At 58.2% G+C, this 20,853-nt stretch overlaps 1 protein-coding gene across 1 annotated transcript; it reads left to right on the top strand.

The window, feature by feature from the left end:
* The first annotated feature begins 7,320 nt into the window (after positions 1-7,320).
* LOC125320830 (hydroxyproline dehydrogenase-like) lies at positions 7,321-12,571 on the top strand. The gene is made up of 6 exons (XM_048293261.1): positions 7,321-7,548; positions 8,819-9,009; positions 9,494-9,614; positions 10,794-10,874; positions 11,976-12,062; positions 12,563-12,571. Exons 1-6 carry the CDS (start codon positions 7,321-7,323, stop codon positions 12,569-12,571), a joined length of 717 nt encoding a protein of 238 aa, XP_048149218.1.
* Positions 12,572-20,853: the final 8,282 nt, after the last annotated feature.

Raw genomic sequence — 20,853 nt, 5'->3', positions numbered from 1 at the left:
GATTTTGAGGTAAAAAATTGATAATTCCGAGGCAAAAAAAACCCCTTGAATTTTGAGGTAAAAACTGGGTAATTCTGAGGTAACAGTTTGTGGGTTTTGAGGTAAAAATTTGGGGGGGGTTGAGGTTAAAAATTGGTAGTTCTGAGGTAAAAAAACCTGTTGAATTTTGAGGTTAAAAATTGGTAATTCTGAGATAAAGCTTAGTAATTCTGAGGTAAAAACTGTTGGAAGTCGAGGTTGAAAAATGGGTGATGTTGAGGTAAAAACTGGTGAATTTTGAGGTAAAAACGTGTGAATTTTGAGGGCAAAAAGTGTGAATTTTGAGGCAAAAAATTCATAATTCTGAGCTAAAAACTGTTTGGAAGTCAAGGTTGAAAAATCAGTGATCTTGAGGTAAAAACCTGTGAATTTTGAGCTAAAACCCCGTGAATTCCGAGGCAAAACCGGTCGAATTTCAAGCTGCGAAACGGACAAATTCTGAAATTTAAGAACTGGGAGTTTTTAAAAAAACAGAATTTGGGTGGAAAAAAGGTGGTTTGGGAGTGAAAGCTCTCACCTGCTGTCGCCCCTCCCCCAGCATGGAGACGCTGGCGGCCATGTTTGAGCTGGACCTGCCCACGGTGCACGGCATCATCAGCAAGATGATCATCGGCGAGGAGCTGATGGTGAGGGGGACTCAACTGGGGGCAACATTTGGGCTCATTTCGGGTGGATTTGGGGCCGTGTCGGGCTCACCTGTGCGGACAGGTGAGGGCATGTCTGTCACGGCCACCCCGCATACGGGAGACGCCATTTTGGGGTGGTTTTGGAGGTTTTTTGGGGGGTGTTACCCGCGGCCCGGGTGCCATTTTGCCTCCTCACAACTTCCCGCCATTTTCTCCCCTCACAACTTCCCGCCATTTTCTCCCCTCACAACTTCCCGCCGTTTTCCCTCCTCACAACTTCCCGCCATTTTCTCCCCTCACAACTTCCCGCCATTTTCCCCCCTCACAACTTCCCGCCATTTTCTCCCCTCGCAACTTCCCGCCATTTTCCCCCCTCACAACTTCCCGCCATTTTCCCCCCTCACAACTTCCCGCCATTTTCTCGCCTCACAACTTCCCGCCATTTTCTCCCCTCACAACTTCCCGCCATTTTCTCCCCTCACAACTTCCCGCCATTTTCCCCCCTCACAACTTCCCGCCATTTTCCCCCCTCACAACTTCCCGCCGTTTTCCCTCCTCACAACTTCCCGCCATTTTCTCCCCTCACAACTTCCCGCCATTTTCTCCCCTCACAACTTCCCGCCGTTTTCCCCCCTCACAACTTCCCGCCATTTTCCCCCCTCACAACTTCCCGCCATTTTCCCCACTCACAACTTCCCGCCATTTTCTCCCCTCACAACTTCCCGCCATTTTCCCCCCTCACAACTTCCCGCCATTTTCCCCCCTCACAACTTCCCGCCATTTTCTCCCCTCGCAACTTCCCGCCATTTTCCCCCCTCACAACTTCCCGCCATTTTCCCCCCTCACAACTTCCCGCCATTTTCTCGCCTCACAACTTCCCGCCATTTTCCCCCCTCACAACTTCCCACCATTTTCTCCCCTCACAACTTCCCGCCATTTTCCCCCCTCACAACTTCCCGCCTATTTCCCCACTCACAACTTCCCACCGTTTTCTCCCCTCACAACTTCCCACCATTTTCCCTCTCACAACTTCCCGCCATTTTCCCCCCTCACAACTTCCCACCATTTTCCTTCTCACAACTTCCCGCCATTTTCCCCCCTCACAACTTCCCGCCATTTTCCCCCCTCACAACTTCCCGCCATTTTCCCCCCTCACAACTTCCCACCATTTTCTCCCCTCACAACTTCCCGCCATTTTCCCCCCTCACAACTTCCCGCCTATTTCCCCACTCACAACTTCCCACCGTTTTCTCCCCTCACAACTTCCCACCATTTTCCCTCTCACAACTTCCCGCCATTTTCCCCCCTCACAACTTCCCACCATTTTCCTTCTCACAACTTCCCGCCATTTTCCCCCCTCACAACTTCCAGCCATTTTTCCTCCTCACAACTTCCCGCCATTTTCTCCCCTCACAACTTCCCGCCTATTTCCCCACTCACAACTTCCCGCCATTTTCTCCCCTCACAACTTCCCGCCTATTTCCCCACTCACAACTTCCCGCCATTTTCTCCCCTCACAACTTCCCGCCATTTTCTCCCCTTACAACTTCCCGCCATTTTCTCCCCTCACAACTTCCCGCCATTTTCTCGCCTCACAACTTCCCGCCATTTTCTCCCCTCATGGCTGCTCCACCTCCCTGTCCCCTCATGGCTCCCACCATTTTCTCCCTTCACAACTTCCCGCCATTTTCTCCCCTCACAACTTCCCGCCTATTTCCCCACTCACAACTTCCCGCCATTTTCTCCCCTCACAACTTCCCGCCATTTTCTCCCCTTACAACTTCCCGCCATTTTCTCCCCTCACAACTTCCCGCCATTTTCTCGCCTCACAACTTCCCGCCATTTTCTCCCCTCATGGCTGCTCCACCTCCCTGTCCCCTCATGGCTCCCACCATTTTCTCCCTTCACAACTTCCCGCCATTTTCTCCCCTCATGGGTGCTGCACCTCCCCGTTCCCTCATGGCTCCCACCATTTTCTCCCCTCAATGGCTTCCCTTCTCCCTGTCCCCTCACGTTTTCCCGCCATTTTCTGTGCACACCTGCAGGCCTCGCTGGACCAGCCCACGGCCACGGTGATGATGCACCGGACGGAGCCCACGGCCACGCAGAACCTGGCGCTGCAGTTGGCCGAGAAGTTGGGGAACCTGGTGGAGAACAACGAGCGGGTGCTGGACCAGCGGCAGGGCGCCTACGGGGGGTACTTCAGGGGTGAGCGCACCTGGGGGGCACCTGGGGCACACCTGGGGATCCGTGGGGCACACCCGAGGCCCGGCCTCCTCTCACCTGTGCGTTGTCCGTCTCTCCCCGCAGACCAGAAGGACGGCGGCTACCGCAAAGGCGACGGGTACCTGCGGCGGGGCGGCTTCCGGCAGGAGCGCGGCAACTACTGACCCCAGAGAGAGACGCACCTGCCCCATAGCGGGACCCCTCAGCTGCCCCATAGAGCTCCCACCTGTCCTGTAGATCCCTCACCTGCCCCAGAGATCCTTCACCTGTTCTGTAAATCCCTCACCTGGGCGAAGAGTCATCACCTGCCCCATAGAAGCCTCACTTGCCCCATAGAGGCCTCACCTGTCTCATAGAGGCCTCACCTACCCTATGAGCTCCTCACCTGGGCAAAGAGTCATCACCTGCCCCATAGAGGCCTCACTCTGCCCTATAGAGACCTCACCTGCCCCATAGAATCCTCACCTGCCTCATAGAGGCCTCATTTGCCCCATAAACTCCTCACCTGGGCAAAGAGTCATCACCTGCCCCACAGAGGCCTCAGCTGCCCCATAGATCCCTCACCCACCCCATAGATCCCTCACCCGCCCCATAGATCCCTTACCTGCCCCATAGATCACTCAGCTGGTCCATCGAGGGTCCCGCAGTTGGAAATTAATAAAGGAAACATTAAAGAGTGCGTGACTGAGGTGTTAATGAGTGCGTTAATGAAGTGTTAATGAGGCGTGGGGCAGGGGCTGCCCCATAGGTCCTCCCTCTGCCCCACAAGTGACCGCAAAGCTTCTCCCCTCACAACTACCCGCCATTTTCTCCTCTCACGGCCTTCCCGCCATTTTCTTCCCTCACAACTTCCCGCCATTTTCTCCCCTCACAATTTCCCGCCATTTTCTCCCCTCATGGCTGCTCCACCTCCCTGTCCCCTCATGGCTCCCACCATTTTCTTCCCTCATGGTTTCCCACCATTTTCTCCCCTCACGATTTCCCATTTTCTCCCCTCAATGGCTTCCCTCCACACCATCCCCTCATGGCTGCCCCCTTCCCCTTAATCCCATCCCTTTACGCTTCCCACCATTTTCTCCCCTCACAACTTCCTGCCATTTTCTCCCCTCATGGCTGCTCCACCTCCCTGTCCCCTCATGACTCCCACCATTTTCTCCCCTCATGGCTTCCTTTCTCCCGGTCCCCTCACGTTTTCCCGCCATTTTCTCCCCTCAATGGCTTCCCTCCACACCATCCCCTCATGGCTGCCCCCTTCCCCTTAATCCCATCCCCTAACGCCTCCCACCATTTTTCTCCCTTCACAACTTCTCGCCATTTTCTCCCCTCACGACTTCCCGCCATTTTCTCCCCTCATGGCTGCTCCACCTCCCTGTCCCCTCATGGCTCCCACCATTTTCTCCCCTCATGGCTTCCCTTCTCCCTGTCCCCTCACGTTTTCCCCGCCATTTTCTCCTCTCATGGCTGCTCCAGCTCCCTGTCCCCTCATGGCTCCCACCATTTTCTCCCCTCACGTTTTCCCTCCATTTTCTCCCCTCATGGCTGCTCCACCTCCCTGTCCCCTCATGGCTCCCACCATTTTCTCCCTTCATGACTTCCCGCCATTTTCTCCCCTCATGGCTGCTCCCCCTTCCTGTCCCGTCATGGCTCCCACCATTTTCTCCCCTCATGGCTTCCTTTCTCCCTGTCCCCTCACATTTTCCCACCATTTTCTCCCCTCACAGATCCCGCCATTTTCTCCCCTCAATGGCTTCCCTTCATGACTGCCCCCTTCCCCTAAATCCCATCCCCTTACGCCTCCCACCGTTTTTTCCCTTCGTGACTTCCCGCCATTTTCTCCCCTCATGGCTGCTCCACCTCCCTGTCCCCTCATGGCTCCCACCATTTTCTCCCCTCACTGGCTTCCTTCCACACCATCCCCTTATGGCTGCCCCCTTCCCCTTAATCCCATCTCCTTACGCCTCCCACCATTTTCTCCCTTCACAACTTCCCGCCATTTTCTCCCCTCACAACTTCCCGCCATTTTCTCTCCTCATGGCTGCTCCCCCTTCCTGTCCCCTCATGGCTCCCACCATTTTGTCACCTCACGATTTCCTGCCATTTTCTCCCCTCAATGGCTTCCCTCCACACCATCCCCTCATGGCTGCCCCGTTACCCTTAATCCCATCCCCTAACGCCTCCCACCATTTTTCTCCCTTCACAACTTCCCGCCATTTTCTCCCCTCACGACTTCCCGCCATTTTCTCCCCTCATGGCTGCTCCACCTCCCTGTCCCCTCATGGCTCCCACCATTTTCTCCCCTCACAACTTCCCACCATTTTCTCCCCTCATGGCTGCTCCACCTCCCCGTTCCCTCATGGTTTCCCACCATTTTCTTCCCTCATGGCTTCCCACCATTTTCTCCCCTCACGATTTCCCATTTTCTCCCCTCAATGGCTTCCCTCCACACCATCCCCTCATGGCTGCCCCCTTCCCCTTAATCCCATCCCCTTACGCCTCCCACCATTTTCTCCCTTCACAACTTCCTGCCATTTTCTCCCCTCACAACTTCCCGCCATTTTCTCCCCTCACGTTTTCCCGCCATTTTCTCTCCTCATGGCTGCTCCCTTTTCCTGTCCCCTCATGGCTCCCACCATTTTCTCCCCTCATGGCTTCCTTTCTCCCTGTCCCCTCACATTTTCCCACCATTTTGTCACCTCACGATTTCCCGCCATTTTCTCCCCTCAATGGCTTCCCTCCACACCATCCCCTCATGGCTGCCCCCTTCCCCTTAATCCCATCCCCTAACGCCTCCCACCATTTTTCTCCCTTCACAACTTCTCGCCATTTTCTCCCCTCACGACTTCCCGCCATTTTCTCCCCTCATGGCTGCTCCACCTCCCTGTCCCCTCATGGCTCCCACCATTTTCTCCCCTCATGGCTTCCCTTCTCCCTGTCCCCTCACGTTTTCCCGCCATTTTCTCCCCTCATGGCTGCTCCACCTCCCCATTCCCTCATGGCTCCCACCATTTTCTCCCCTCAATGGCTTCCCTCCACACCATCTCCTCATGGCTGCCCCCCTCCCCTTAATCCCGTCCCCTTACACCTCCCGCCATTTTCTCCCCTCACGACTTCCCGCCATTTTTTCCCCTCACGGCTTCCCTGCATTTTCTCCCCTCACCGTTTCCCGCCATTTTCTCCCCCTCTGGCTTCCCTCCATTTTGTCCCCTCAGGTTTGGCCGCCATTTTGTCCCCTCTGGGTGCATAGTGTGATCCCCATCTTCTGCCCCACAACTCTGCATTTTCATAAAATAATTAACTAATGACTTCAAATCCTTGATTAATTAATTATCCCTCGTTAATGAGCAACAAGGGGCGCGAGGAGGGTGTCTTCTGCCCCATAATCTGCCTCATAGATTCTGCCCCATTGTTTGACCCCATAACTCTCCATTTTAATAAAATTAATTAGTGGACTAATGAAATCGTGAATTAATGACCTTCAATGATTTCTTAGTTATTTACAGCTTTTTAATGAGCAGCAAGAGGGTGTCCCCTGCCCAATAATCCACCCCACAACCTTCCCCACAACTCTGCGTCTTGATAAAATGAATTAAATGAGTCATAAAAAAATGAATTAATTACTTAAAATTATTCATTAATTAATCAACCCTTGTTAATGAGCGACAAGAGGTTGTCCCCTGCCCCATAACGGTTCCCTGCGGTGCCCCAAAAATCATTCAACCATCGATTACTCATTAAAAAACCCCCCTCGTTAATGAGTGACGAGGGTGGGGGAGGGGCAGCACTAATCCCTCACTAATTAACCCCGGTAATGAGTGACCCGAGGGGGGTGGGGTCAGGGGGGATAAATTCACCCCTCCCCCACCTCCCTCAGGGTCCTCCTAGTGCCGCCATGGGGCAGGGGGGGTCCCTGGGGGGATTCGTGGGGGGATCTATGGGGCGGGGGGTGTCCCTGGGGAGATCTCTGGGGGGATCTATGGGGCAGGGGGGATTTGGGGGTCGATCTATGGGGCAGAGGGGGTTCGGGGGTCGATCTATGGGGCAGGGGGGGTTTGGGGGTCGATCTATGGGGCAGGGATGGTTTGGGGGTCAATCTATGGGGCAGGGGAGGTTTGGGGGTAGATCTATGGGGCAGAGGGGGTTCGGGGGTCGATCTATGGGGCAGGGATGGTTTGGGGGTCGATCTATGGGGCAGGGGGGGTTTGGGGGTCGATCTATGGGGCAGGGAGGGTTTGGGGGTCGATCTATGGGGCAGGGGGGGTTTGGGGGTCAATCTATGGGGCAGGGAGGGTTTGGGGGTCGATCTATGGGGCAGGGAGGGTTTAGGGGCCGATCTATGGGGCAGGGGGGGCCCAAAGGTTGGGAGAGATCCCTGTGGAGATCTATGGGGCAGAGGGGCTCCATGGGGGCATCTATGGGGGAGGGAGGGTCTATGGGGCAGGAGAAGTCTGGGGGTCGATCTGTGGGGCCAGAGGAGTCTACGGGGGGATCTGTGGGGCAGGGAGGGTCGGAAGATTGGGAGGGGTCCCTGGGTTCCCCATTGCAGGTGCAGGTGAGGGAGGGCCGGGCCTTGGCGGCCCTGGGAGGGTGGGAGCTGCTCCGGGGCCTGCTCGTGTTCGCCCTCTGCTCCAACGACCGGCTGGCGCAGGACCCCGAGGCGGTGAGACCCCCTCCCCAAAATGGGGACCCCGATTAGAGACCCCTGACCCATCGAGAGACCCCTGACCCATAGACAGGCTCCCCCCCACCCACACAGAGACACCCTCAGGACTTCCCGCCATTTTCTCTCCTCATGAACTGCCCCATAAGTGACCTCCAAACCCCTCCCTGCCCCATAAATGCCCCCCCAAATGGCACCAATGACCGACCCCCAGCCCCATAAGTGACCCCGAAATCCCCAGAACTACCCCCAGGCCCTGCTCCATAACTTAGCCCCAAACCCCATAAGTGACCCCCAGAACTCCCCCGATTCCCCACAGCTCCTGTGAAGGTCATGGTGGGTCCTGGGCTGTGTCCCTCTGGGGCATCTGTGGGAGGAAATTGGGGCATCGCCTTTGTGCTGTTCCCTCATGGCTCCCTTCATTTTCTTCCCTCGGGGATCTGTCATTTTGTCCCCTCAGGGCTTCCCTTCTTCTCCTCATCCCTTCACAACTTCCCACCATTTTCTCCCTTCAAGGCTTCCCTTCACCTGTCCCTTCATGGCTGTCCCACCTCCCCATCCCCTCACAGTTTCCCACCATTTTCTTCCCTCAGTTTCCCTCCATTTCCTCTCTTGAGGGCTTCCCTTCTCCCCATCCCTTCACAGGTTCCCTCCATTTCCTCCCCTCACACTTTCCCTCCATTTCCTCCCCTCACACTTTCCCTCCATTTCCTCCCCTCACACTTTCCCTCCATTTCCTCCCCTCACACTTTCCCTCCATTTCCTCCCCTCACACTCCCCCTCCATTTCTTTCCCTCAGGGTTTCCCTTCTCCCCATCCCCTCACACTTTCCCTCCATTTTGTCCCCTCACACTTTCCCTCCATTTCCTCCCCTCACACTCCCCCTCCATTTCCTCCCCTCACACTTTCCCTCCATTTCTTCCCCTCAGGACTTCCCTTCTCCCCATCCCTTCACAGGTTCCCTCCATTTCCTCCCCTCACACTTTCCCTCCATTTCCTCCCCTCACACTTTCCCTCCATTTCCTCCCCTCACACTTTCCCTCCATTTCCTCCCCTCACACTTCCCCTCCATTTCCTCCCTTCACACTTTCCCTCCATTTCCTCCCCTCACACTCCCCCTCCATTTCTTTCCCTCAGGGCTTCCCTTCTTCCCATCCCCTCACACTTTCCCTCCATTTTCTCCCCTCACACTTTCCCGCCATTTTCTCCCCTCATCCTCCCCCACCATTTTCTCCCCATCCCACCCCACATCTTCCCCCATTCCCCCCAGTTCCTGAGGTGGTCCCGGCGGCTGCTGGGTCCCCACCTGTGGCGGGCGCTGCTCTCCGTGTCCCTGTGGGGCCAATTCGCTGTCGGCCGGAGCCCGGCGGCCGTGCAGAGCCTGTCCCAGCGGCTCCGGGCCCGGGGCCTGCGCCCGATGCTGGCCCTGCCCATCGAGGGCGAGGGGCCTGATGGTGAGGGGTGAGTGGGGGTCACTTACGGGGTGTGGGGGTCACTTATGGGGCAGTTCTGGGCTCACTTGTGGGGCTGGGGTCACTTGTGGGTCACCAATGGCGTTCTGGGGTCACTCGTGGGGCTGGTTTGGGGTCACTAAGGGGGTTTTGGGGTCACTTGAGGGTCAGTAATGGGGTCTGGGGATCACTTGTGGGGCAGTGAGGGCTGCTTTGGGGTCACTTGTGGATCACTAACAGAGTTTTGGGGTCGCTTATAGGTCACTTGTGGGTCGCTAATGGGGTTTTGGAGGTCACTTATGGGGCAGTTCTGAGGTGACTTGTGGGGCTCGGGGGTCACTTGTGGGGCTCGGTGGTCACTTGTGGGGCTCGGGGGTCACTTGTGGGGCTCGGTGGTCACTTGTGGGGTTTGGGGGTCACTTGTGGGGTTTGGGGGTCACTTGTGGGTCACTAATGGGGTTTGGGGGGTCACTGACGGGTCACTTGTGGGGCAGCGAGGACTGGTTCGAGCAGAACTGTGGGGCGGCCCTGGAATGTGTGGGGCTGGCGGCCGCGTCGGGCCCCGAACCCGCGATGCAGCTCAAGCTGACGGCGCTGCTGAGCCAGAGCCTCTGCGTGAGTCGGGCAGGACCTGGGGGGCAGGAGGGATCTGTGGGGCAGAAATGTGGGGCAGGGAGGGATCTGTGGGGCACGTGAGGGATCTATGGGGCAGGGAGGGATCTATGGGGCAGGTGAGGATCTATGGGGCGGGTGAGGGATCTGTGGGGCAGGTGAGGATCTATGGGGCGGGTAAAGGATCTATGGGGCAGGTGAGGGATCTATGGGGCAGGTGAGGGATCTATGGGGCAGGTGAGGATCTATGGGGCAGGTGAGGCCTCCATGGGGCAGGTGAGGCCTCTATGGGGCAGGTGAGGATCTATGGGGCAGGTGAGGCCTCCATGGGGCAGGTGAGGATCTATGGGGCAGGTAAAGGATCTATGGGGCAGGTAAAGGATCTATAGGGCAGGTGAGGGATCCATGGGGCAGGTGAGGATCTATGGGGCAGGTGAGGGATCTATGGGGCAGGTAAAGGATCTATGGGGCAGGTGAGGGATCCATGGGGCAGGTGAGGATCTATGGGGCAGGTGAGGGATCCATGGGGCAGGTGAGGGATCCATGGGGCAGGTGAGGATCTATGGGGCAGGTGAGGGATCCATGGGGCAGGTAAAGGATCTATGGGGCAGGTAAAGGATCTATGGGGCAGGTGAGGATCTATGGGGCAGGTGAGGATCTATGGGGCAGGTGAGGGATCTATGGGGCAGGTGAGGATCTATGGGGCAGGTGAGGGATCTATGGGGCAGGTGAGGATCTATGGGGCAGGTAAAGGATCTATGGGGCAGGTGAGGGATCCATGGGGCAGGTAAAGGATCTATGGGGCAGGTGAGGATCTATGGGGCAGGTGAGGGATCTATGGGGCAGGTGAGGGATCCATGGGGCAGGTGAGGATCTATGGGGCAGGTGAGGGATCTATGGGGCAGGTGAGGATCTATGGGGCAGGTGAGGGATCTATGGGGCAGGTGAGGGATCTATGGGGCAGGTGAGGATCTATGGGGCGGGTGAGGGATCTATGGGGCAGGTAAAGGATCTATGGGGCAGGTGAGGGATCTATGGGGCAGGTGAGGATCTATGGGGCAGGTAAAGGATCTATGGGGCAGGTGAGGGATCTATGGGGCAGGTGAGGATCTATGGGGCAGGTGAGGCCTCCATGGGGCAGGTGAGGCCTCAGATGTGCCCCTCTCTGGCCACGCCCCCCAGGAGAAGCTCTCGCTCCGATTGGCCGAGCCGGAGGGGGCGGAGCTGAGCCCAGATATGGTGGCAGCCATGTTGGGTGGGCAGGTAAGGCCTCCCCATTGACCACGCCCCCTTTTAAACCCGGGCCACGCCCCCATTTCACCCGGACCACGCCCCCTTTTAAACCCGGGCCACGCCCCCTTTTTACCTGGACCACGCCCCCCCCCTTTTTACCCGGACCACGCCCCTTTTTACCTGGACCACGCCCCCTTTTTACCTGGACCACGCCCCCTTTTTACCTGGACCACGCCCCCCCTTTTTACCCGGACCACGCCCCCTTTTACCCGGACCACGCCCCCTTTTACCTGGGCCACGCCCATTTTTCTCTTGGCCACACCCATTTTTACCTGGGCCGCGCCCGTTTTTCCCATTGACCGCGCCCATTTTTCCATTGGCCACGCCCATTTCCCCCATTGGCCACGCCCATTTCCCCCATTGACCACGCCCATTCCCCCCCTTTTGACCACGCCCATTTCCCCCATTGACCACGCCCATTTCCCCCATTGGCCACGCCCATTTCCCCCCATTGACCGCGCCCATTTCCCCCTTTGACCACGCCCATTCCCCCCCTTTTGACCACGCCCATTTTCCCCCATTGACCACGCCCATTTTCCCCTTTGGCCACGCCCATTCCCCCCTTTTGACCACGCCCATTTTCCCCCATTGACCACGCCCATTTTCCCCCATTGACCACGCCCACTTCCCCCCATTGACCACGCCCATTTCCCCCATTGACCACGCCCATTTCCCCCATTGACCACGCCCATTTCCCCCTTTGACCACGCCCATTTCCCCCTTTGACCACGCCCATTTCCCCCTTTGACCACGCCCATTTCCCCCTTTGACCACGCCCATTCCCCCCCCCTTTTGACCACGCCCATTTCCCCCTTTGACCACGCCCATTTCCCCCTTTGACCACGCCCATTCCCCCTTTGACCACGCCCATTTCCCCCATTGACCACGCCCATTTCCCCCTTTGACCACGCCCATTTCCCCCTTTGACCACGCCCATTCCCCCTTTGACCACGCCCATTTCCCCCATTGACCACGCCCATTTCCCCCTTTGGCCACGCCCATTTCCCCCATTGACCACGCCCATTTCCCCCTTTGACCACGCCCATTTTCCCCTTGGCCACGCCCCCGCAGGTGCCGCAGCTCACCTGGCTCAGGCCCGGCCGAGAACCACCTGGGCACACCTGGGACTGCCTAAAACACACCTGGGCACAGCTGGCGGTACCTGAGGCTACCTGGGCACACCTGGGCACACCTGGGCCACACCTGGGACACACCTGGGACACACCTGGGTCACACCTAGGCACACCTGGGACTGCCTAAAACACACCTGGGTGCACCTGGGCCACACCTGGGCACACCTGGGCACACCTGGGACTACCTAAAACACACGTGGGTGCACCTGGGCTCCACCTGGGCACACCTGGGCACACCTGGGCCACACCTGGGCCACACCTGGGTCCCACCTGGGCTCCACCTGGGCACACCTGGGTGTAGCTGGGCCACACGTGGGGCACACCTGGGACACACCTGGGTGTACCTGGGCACACCTGGGGCTGCCTAAAACACACGTGGGCACACCCGGGGCACACCTGGGCACACCTGGGTGTACCTGGGGCACACCTGGGCACACCTGGGGCTGCCTAAAACACACCTGGGTCCACCTGGGCTCCACCTGGGCACAGCTGGGGGTACCTGGGCACACCTGGGACACACCTGAGACTGCCTAAAACACACGTGGGTGCACCTGGGCTCCACCTGGGCACACCCGGGGGGTACCTAAAACACACCTGGGTGTACCTGGGGCACACCTGGGCACACCTGGGCCATACCTGGTTGCACCTGGGGCTGCCTAAAACACACGTGGGCACACCTGGGCTCCACCTGGGCACACCTGGGACACACCTGGGGCTGCCTGAAACACACCTGGGCACACCTGGGCTCCACCTGGGCTCCACCTGGGCACACCTGGGGCACACCTGGGACACACCTGGGGCACACTTGGGTGTACCTGGGCACACCTGGGGGTACCTAAAACACACCTGGGCACACCTGGGCTCCACCTGGGCACACCTGGGGGTACCTAAAACACACCTGGGCTCCACCTGGGCCATACCTGGGCCACACCCGGGGCTGCCTAAAACACACCTGGGCACAGCTGGGCTCCACCTGGGGGGTACCTGTGGCCCACCTGGGGGTGGCTGCGCCCACCCGTGCCCACCCGTGCCCACCTGTGCCCCCGCAGGCGGCGGCGCGGCGCGGCGTGCAGGTGCTGGTGGACGCGGAGCTGTCGCAGCTGAACCCCGCCCTGAGCTGCCTCACCTGGGGCCCTCGTGTGGCGCCACAACCGCGCCGGCGCCCGGCCCTGCGTCTGGTACACCTACCAGGCCTACCTGCGGGTACCTGCGGGCACCTGGGCACACCTGGGGGGGTGGGGACACACCTGGGGGGGGCAGGGACACACCTGGGGGGGTCAGCGGGCACCTCAGCGGGCACCTGGGGGGGCGGGGACACACCTGGGGGGGGGCAGGGATACACCTGGGCACACCGGGGGGTTACCTGGGCGTTACCTGGGCACACCCGGGCACACCTGGGCACACCTGGGGGGGGATCTGGGGGGGTGGGGACACACCTGGGGGGGCACCTGGGGGCACCTGGGCACACCTGGGAGTTACCTGGGGGTTACCTGGGAGTTACCTGGGCACACCTGAGGGGGCACCTGGGGGTTACCTGGGCACACCTGGGCACACCTGGGCACACCTGGGGGGGGCAGGGACACACCTGGGGGGGTCAGCGGGCACCTCAGCGGGCATCTGGGGGAGTGGGACACACCTGGGCACACCTGGGCACACCTGGAGGGGGTGGGGACACACCTGGGGGGTCAGCGGGCACCTGTGGGCACCTGTGGGGGATCTGGGGGGTGGGGACACACCTGGGCACACCTGGGCACACCTGGGGGTTACCTGGGGGTTACCTGGGCACACCTGGGCACACCTGTGCCTGCAAGACAGCGAGGCCCTGCTGGGCGCTCACCTGGGCGTTACCTGGGCACACCTGGGCACACCTGGGGGAACGGGGACACACCTGCGGGCACCTGAGCGGGCACCTGGGGGGGGTGGGACTCACCTGGGGGGGTCGGCGGGCACCTAAGGGGGCACCTGGGGGGGATCTGGGGGGGCGGGGACACACCTGGGCACACCTGGGCACACCTGGGCACACCTGGGGGTTACCTGGGGGTTACCTGTGCCCACCCCTGTGCCCCCAGGACACCGAGGCGCTGCTGGGCGCTCACCTGGGCGTTACCTGGGCGTTACCTGGGGGGTCACCTGGGCACACCTGGGCACACCTGGGCACACCTGGGGGTTACCTGGGGGTTACCCGGGCACACCTGGGCACACCTGGGCACACCTGGGCACACCTGGGGGTTACCTGGGGGTTACCTGTGCCCAACTGTGCCCACCCCTGTGCCCACCTGTGCCCCCCAGGACACCGAGGCGCTGCTGGGCGCTCACCTGGGCGTTACCTGGGGGTTACCCGGGCACACCTGGGCACACCTGGGGGTCACCTGGGGGTTACCTGGGGGTCACCTGGGGGTTACCTGGGCACACCTGGGGGTTACCTGGGGGTTACCTGGGCACACCTGGGCACACCTGGGCACACCTGGGGGTTACCTGGGCACACCTGGGGGTCACCTGGGGGTTACCTGGGCCCACCTGGAGGTTACCTGGGCGTTACCTGGGGGTTACCCGGGCACACCTGGGCACACCTGGGGGTCACCTGGGTGTTACCTGGGAGTTACCCGGGCACACCTGGGCACACCGGGGGGTTACCTGGGCACACCTGGGCACACCTGGGGGTTACCTGGGCACACCTGGGCGTTACCAGGGCACACCTGGGGGTCACGTGGGGGTCACCTGGGGGTTACCCTGGCACACCTGGGCACACCTGGGGGTCACCTGGGGGTTACCTGGGCACACCTGGGGGTTACCTGGGCGTTACCTGGGGGTTACCCGGGCACACCTGGGCACACCTGGGCACACCTGGGGGTTACCTGGGCGTTACCTGGGCACACCTGGGCACACCTGGGGGTTACCTGGGGGTTACCTGGGCACACCTGGGCGTTACCCTGGGGGTTACCCCGGGCACACCTGGGCACACCTGGGCACACCTGGGGGTCACCTGGGGGTTACCTGGGCACACCTGGGCACACCTGGGCACACCTGGGGGTCACCTGGGCGTTACCTGGGGGTTACCCGGGCACACCTGGGCACACCTGGGGGTCACGCTGGGCGTTACCTGGGGGTTACCTGGGGGTCACCTGGGCACACCTGGGGGGTTACCTGGGCACACCTGGGCGTTACCTGGGCGTTACCTGGGGGTTACCCGGGCACACCTGGGCACACCTGGGGGTCACCTGGGGGTTACCTGGGCCCACCTGGAGGTTACCTGTGCCCACCTGTGCCCACCTGTGCCCCCCAGGACACCGAGGCGCTGCTGGGCGCTCACCTGGGCGTTACCTGGGGGTCACCTGGGCACACCTGGGCACACCTGGGCACACCTGGGGGTTACCTGGGCGTTACCTGGGGGTTACCTGGGCACACCTGGGGGTCACCTGGGGGTTACCTGGGCCCACCTGGAGGTTACCTGTGCCCACCTGTGCCCACCTGTGCCCACCTGTGCCCCCCAGGACACCGAGGGCGCTGCTGGGGCGCTCACCCTGGGCGTTACCTGGGGGTTACCTGGGGGTCACCTGGGCACACCTGGGCACACCTGGGCACACCTGGGGGTTACCTGGGCGTTACCCGGGCACACCTGGGCACACCTGGGGGTTACCTGGGGGTCACCTGGGCACCACCTGGGCACACCTGGGCACACCTGGGGGTTACCTGGGCGTTACCCGGGCACACCTGGGCACACTCTGGGGGTCACCTGGGGGTTACCTGGGGGTCACCTGGGGGTTACCTGGGCCCCACCTGGAGGTTACCTGTGCCCACCTGTGCCCACCTGTGCCCCCCCAGGACACGGAGGCGCTGCTGGGCGCTCACCTGCGCCGCGCCGGCGGCGCCGGGCTGGGCCTGGGGGGTGAAGCTGGTGCGCGGGGCGTACCTGTGCCAGGAGCGGGGGCGGGCACGGGCCCGGGGCTGCCCCTCCCCCACCTGGGGCACGGCGCGGGAGACGGCGCAGAGGTGGGGGAGGGGCGGGAGGGGCCCTCGGGGGAAATTTGGGGGGGGATTTTGGGGTTTTTGGGGGGATTTTGGGGGGGATATTGGGGGATTATGGGGGGGGGGGGGTTTGGGTGATTTGGGGGAAATTTGGGGGGTTTTGGGGGGTTTTGGGGGGATTTTGGGTGATTTGGGGGGTTTTTGGGGGTTGTTGGGGGGATTTCGGTTATTTGGGGGTTTTTTGGGGGGGGGATATTGGGGGATTTTGGGTTAAATTGGGGTTAAATTGGGGTTAAATTGGGGTTAATTTGGGGGGGATTTGGGGGGATTTGGGGGGATGTTTCAGGGGTTTTGGGTGATTTTGGGGGGATTTGGGGGATTTTGGGGGGATTTTAGGGATTTTGGGGGGGTTTTGGGTGATTTGGGGGAAATTTGGGGGTTTTGGGGTTTTTTGGGGATTTTGGGGTGATTTTGGGGGATTTTGGGGGATTTTGGGGGGGATTTTGGGGGGATTTGGGGATTTTTGGGGATTTTGGGGGGATTTTGGGGGATTTGGGTGATTTTGGGGGGATTTGGGGTGATTTTGGGGGGATTTTTGGGGGATTTTTTGTGGGATTTTGGGGGGGTTTTGGGTGATTTGGGGGAAATTTGGGGGGGTTTTGGGGTTTTGGGGGGGATTTTTGGGGGGGGTTTTGGGGAGTTTGGGGGGATTTGGGGAATTTTGGGGGATTTTGCGTTAAATTTTGGTTATTTGGGGGTTTTTTTTGGGTGATATTGGGGGATTTTGGGTTAAATTGGGGTTAATTTGGGGTTAAATTGGGGTGATTTGGGGGAAATTTGGGGGGATTTTGGGGGAAATTTGGGGGGTTTTGGGTGATTTGGGGGGATTTGGGGGGTTTGGGGGGATTTTGGGGGGTTTTGGGGTGATTTTGGTTTTTTGGGGAGATTTTTTGGGGGGTTTTGGGGTGATTTTGGTTTTTGGGTTTTTGGGGAGGATATTGGGGGATGTTGGGGGGGATTTTGGTTTTTTGGGGGGATTTTTGGGGATTTAGGGGGGGGTTTTGGGTGATTTTGGGGGGGTTTGGGGTGATTTGGGGGAAATTTGGGGGGTTTTGGGGTTTTTGGGGGGGATTTTTTGGGGGGGATTTTTGGGGATTTTGGTTTATTTTGGGGTTAGTTTGGGTTAAATTTTGGGTTAATTGGGGTGCTTTGGGGTGCTTTGGGGTGATTTTGGGGGTTTGGGGTGATTTGGGGTTAATTTGGGGTGATTTGGGCTTATTTTGGCTGATTTTGGGTGATTCTGGGTGCTTTTGGGACGTTTTGGGTTAAACTGAGGGGAATTTTTTGGCATTTCTGGAGGGATTTTGGGGTAATTTCGGGTTATTTTCAAATCAGTTGTGTGTTAATTGGGGGTAATTTGGGGTCATTTGGAGTTAATTTTGGAGTCATTTTGGGTGAATTCTGGTTAATTTGGGGTGATTTGGGGCTGTTTGGGGGGAAATTTTTTTGTGCTTTTTGGGGGCAATTTTGGGAGAATTCCAGGTGAATTATGGGCTCATTCCGGGCTCATTTTGGGCTCATTCCGCGTTGAATTTGGGGCTCATTCCGGGTGAATTTTGGGTTCATTTTGGGCTCATTTTGGGTGAATTTGGGCTCATTCCGGGTGAATTTTTGGCCTCATTTTGGGCGAATTTTGGGTTCATTTTGGGCTCATTTGGGTGAATTTTGGGCTCATTCCGGGCTCATTTTGGGCTCATTCCGCGTGAATTTGGGGCTCATTCCGGGTGAATTTTGGGCTCATTTTGGGCTCATTTGGGCTCATCTCCGGGTCAGTTTTGGGCTCATTCCAAGTGAATTGGGCTCATTCCGGGTGAATTTTGGGCTCATTTTGGGCTGGTTTGGGCCCGCTCCGGGGTCAGTTTGGGGCTCATTTTGGGCTCATTCCGGGCTGGTTTGGGCTCATTTCTGGGGTCAGTTTGGGGCCCACTCCGGGCTCATTTTGGGCTCATTCCGGGTGAATTTTGGGCTCATTTTGGGCTCATTCAGGGCTGGTTTGGCCTGCTCCGGGGTCAGTTTTGGGCTCATTCTGGCTGGTTTGGGCTCACTTTTGGGCTCATTTTGGGCTCATTCCGGGCTCATTCCGGGTGAATTTTGGGCTCATTTTGGGCTCATTTGGGGCTGGTTTGGGCTTTGGGCTGGTTTGGGCCCCGCTCCGGGGTCAGTTTTGGGCTCATTCTGGGCTGGTTTGGGCTCATTCCGGGTGAATTTTGGGCTCATTTTGGGCTCATTTTGGGCTGGTTTGGGCCCGCTCCGGGGTCAGTTTTGGGCTCATTCTGGGCTGTTTTGGGCCCATTTTGGGCTCATTTTGGGCTCATTCTGGGCTGGTTTGGGCTCATTCCGGGCTCATTTTGGGCTCATTCCGGGTGAATTTTGGGCTCATTTTGGGCTCATTCCGGGCTGGTTTGGGCCTGCTCCGGGGTCACTTTTGGGCTCATTCTGGGCTGTTTTGGGCCCATTCCGGGCTCATTCTGGGCTCATTCCGGGTGAATTTTGGGCTCATTTTGGGCTCATTCCGGGTGAATTTTGGGCTCATTTTGGGCTGGTTTGGGCCCCGCTCCGGGGTCAGTTTTGGGCTCATTCTGGGCTGTTTTGGGCCCATTTTGTGTTCATTTTGGGCTCATTCTGGGGCTGGTTTGGGCTCATTCCGGGTGAATTTTGGGCTCATTCCGGGCTCATTTTGGGCTCATTCCGGGTGAATTTTGGGCTCATTCCGGGCTGGTTTGGGCCCATTCCGGGCTCATTTTGGGCTCATTCCGGGCTGGTTTGGGCCCATTCCGGGCTCATTTTGGGCTCATTCCGGGCTGGTTTGGGCCCATTCCGGGCTCATTTTGGGCTCATTCCGGGCTGGTTTGGGCCCATTCCGGGCTCATTCCGGGCTCATTTTGGGCTCATTCCGGGCTCATTTTGGGCCCATTCCGGGCTCATTTTGGGCCCATTCCGGGGTCAGTTTTGGGCTCATTCTGGGCTGGTTTGGGCTCATTCCGGGTGAATTTTGGGCTCATTTTGGGCTCATTCCGGGCTGGTTTGGGCCTGCTCCGGGGTCACTTTTGGGCTCATTCTGGGCTGTTTTGGGCCCATTCCGGGCTCATTCTGGGCTCATTCCGGGTGAATTTTGGGCTCATTTTGGGCTCATTCCGGGTGAATTTTGGGCTCATTTTGGGCTGGTTTGGGCCCGCTCCGGGGTCAGTTTTGGGCTCATTCCGGGCTGGTTTGGGCCCATTTTGTGTTCATTTTGGGCTCATTCTGGGCTGGTTTGGGCTCATTCCGGGCTCATTTTGGGCTCATTCCGGGCTCATTTTGGGCTCATTCCGGGCTGGTTTGGGCCCATTCCGGGCTCATTTTGGGCTCCTTCCGGGCTGGTTTGGGCCCATTCCGGGCTCATTCCGGGTGAATTTTGGGCTCATTCCGGGCTGTTTTGGGCCCGCTCTGGGGTCACTTTTGGGCTCCTTCCGGGCTCATTTTGGGCTCATTCCGGGCTCATTTTGGGCTCATTCCGGGTGAATTTTGGGCTCATTTTGGGCTCATTCCGGGCTGGTTTGGGCCTGCTCCGGGGTCACTTTTGGGCTCATTCTGGGCTGTTTTGGGCCCATTCCGGGCTCATTCCGGGCTCATTCCGGGTGAATTTTGGGCTCATTCCGGGCTGGTTTGGGCCCCACTCCGGGGTCACTTTTGGGCTCATTCCGGGCTCATTTTGGGCTCATTCCGGGTGAATTTTGGGCCCATTCCGGGCTGGTTTGGGCCCATTCCGGGCTCATTTTGGGCTCATTCCGGGCTGGTTTGGGCCCATTCCGGGCTCATTTTGGGCTCATTCCGGGCTGGTTTGGGCCCATTCCGGGCTCATTCCGGGTGAATTTTGGGCTCATTCCGGGCTGTTTTGGGCCCGCTCTGGGGTCACTTTTGGGCTCCTTCCGGGCTCATTTTAGGCCCATTCCGGGCTCATTTTGGGCTCATTCCGGGCTGGTTTGGGGCCCGCTCCGGGCTCTTCCCCTCCCCCCAGCTACGGGCGCTGCCTGCGGCTCGTCCTGGCCGCCGTGGCCCAGCCGGGGCTCGCGGGTCTCGCTCATGGTGGCCACGCACAACGAGGAGTCGGCGCTGGAGGCGGCCCAAGGGTCAGCGGGGGGATGGGGGCCTCGGTCGGGGCATTTCGGGGCAATTTTGGGTCCATTTGGGTCATTTTTGGAGTAATTTTTGGTTCTTTTTTGGTGAATTTTGGGTTAATTTCGGCGTGATTTTTGGGTTAATTTGGGGTTATTTCGGCTTAATTTTTTGGGTTATTTTGGGTTAATTCGGGGCTATTTTTTGCTTTATTTTGGGTTGATTTTGGGTTATTTTTTGGTTAATTTTGGGTAAATTTTTTGGGTTATTTTGGGGTTAATTTTGGTTAATTTTTGGGTAATTTGGGGTTGATTTTGGGTTAATTTTTAAGTTAATTTTGTTGTGACTTTTGTTAATTTTGGGTTTATTTTTTGGGTTATTTTTGGGTTTATTTTTTGGGTTAACTTTGGGTTAATTTTGGTTAATTTTGGGGTAACTGAGTTGATTTTTGGGTTAATTTTTGAGTTAATTTTGGTTAATTTTTGGGTTAATTTGGGGGTTTTCTGAACGAATTTTGGGTTAATTTTTGGGTTATTATCAGGGAATTTTGGGTTAATTTTGGGTTAATTTGGGGCTAACTTTGGGTTCATTTTGGTTATTTTTTGGTTATTTTCTGGTTATTTTTTGGTTAATTTTGGAGTGATTCTTGGGTTATTTTGGGGTAATTTTGGGGTAATTTCAGGTTATTTCGGGTC

This window comes from Corvus hawaiiensis, assembly GCF_020740725.1.
Source record: "Corvus hawaiiensis isolate bCorHaw1 chromosome 41 unlocalized genomic scaffold, bCorHaw1.pri.cur SUPER_41b, whole genome shotgun sequence".
Taxonomy (NCBI): Eukaryota; Metazoa; Chordata; class Aves; order Passeriformes; family Corvidae; genus Corvus; species Corvus hawaiiensis.
The sequence above is the reverse complement of the archived record's forward strand: the minus strand, read 5'-3'. Positions and strand labels throughout refer to the sequence as shown.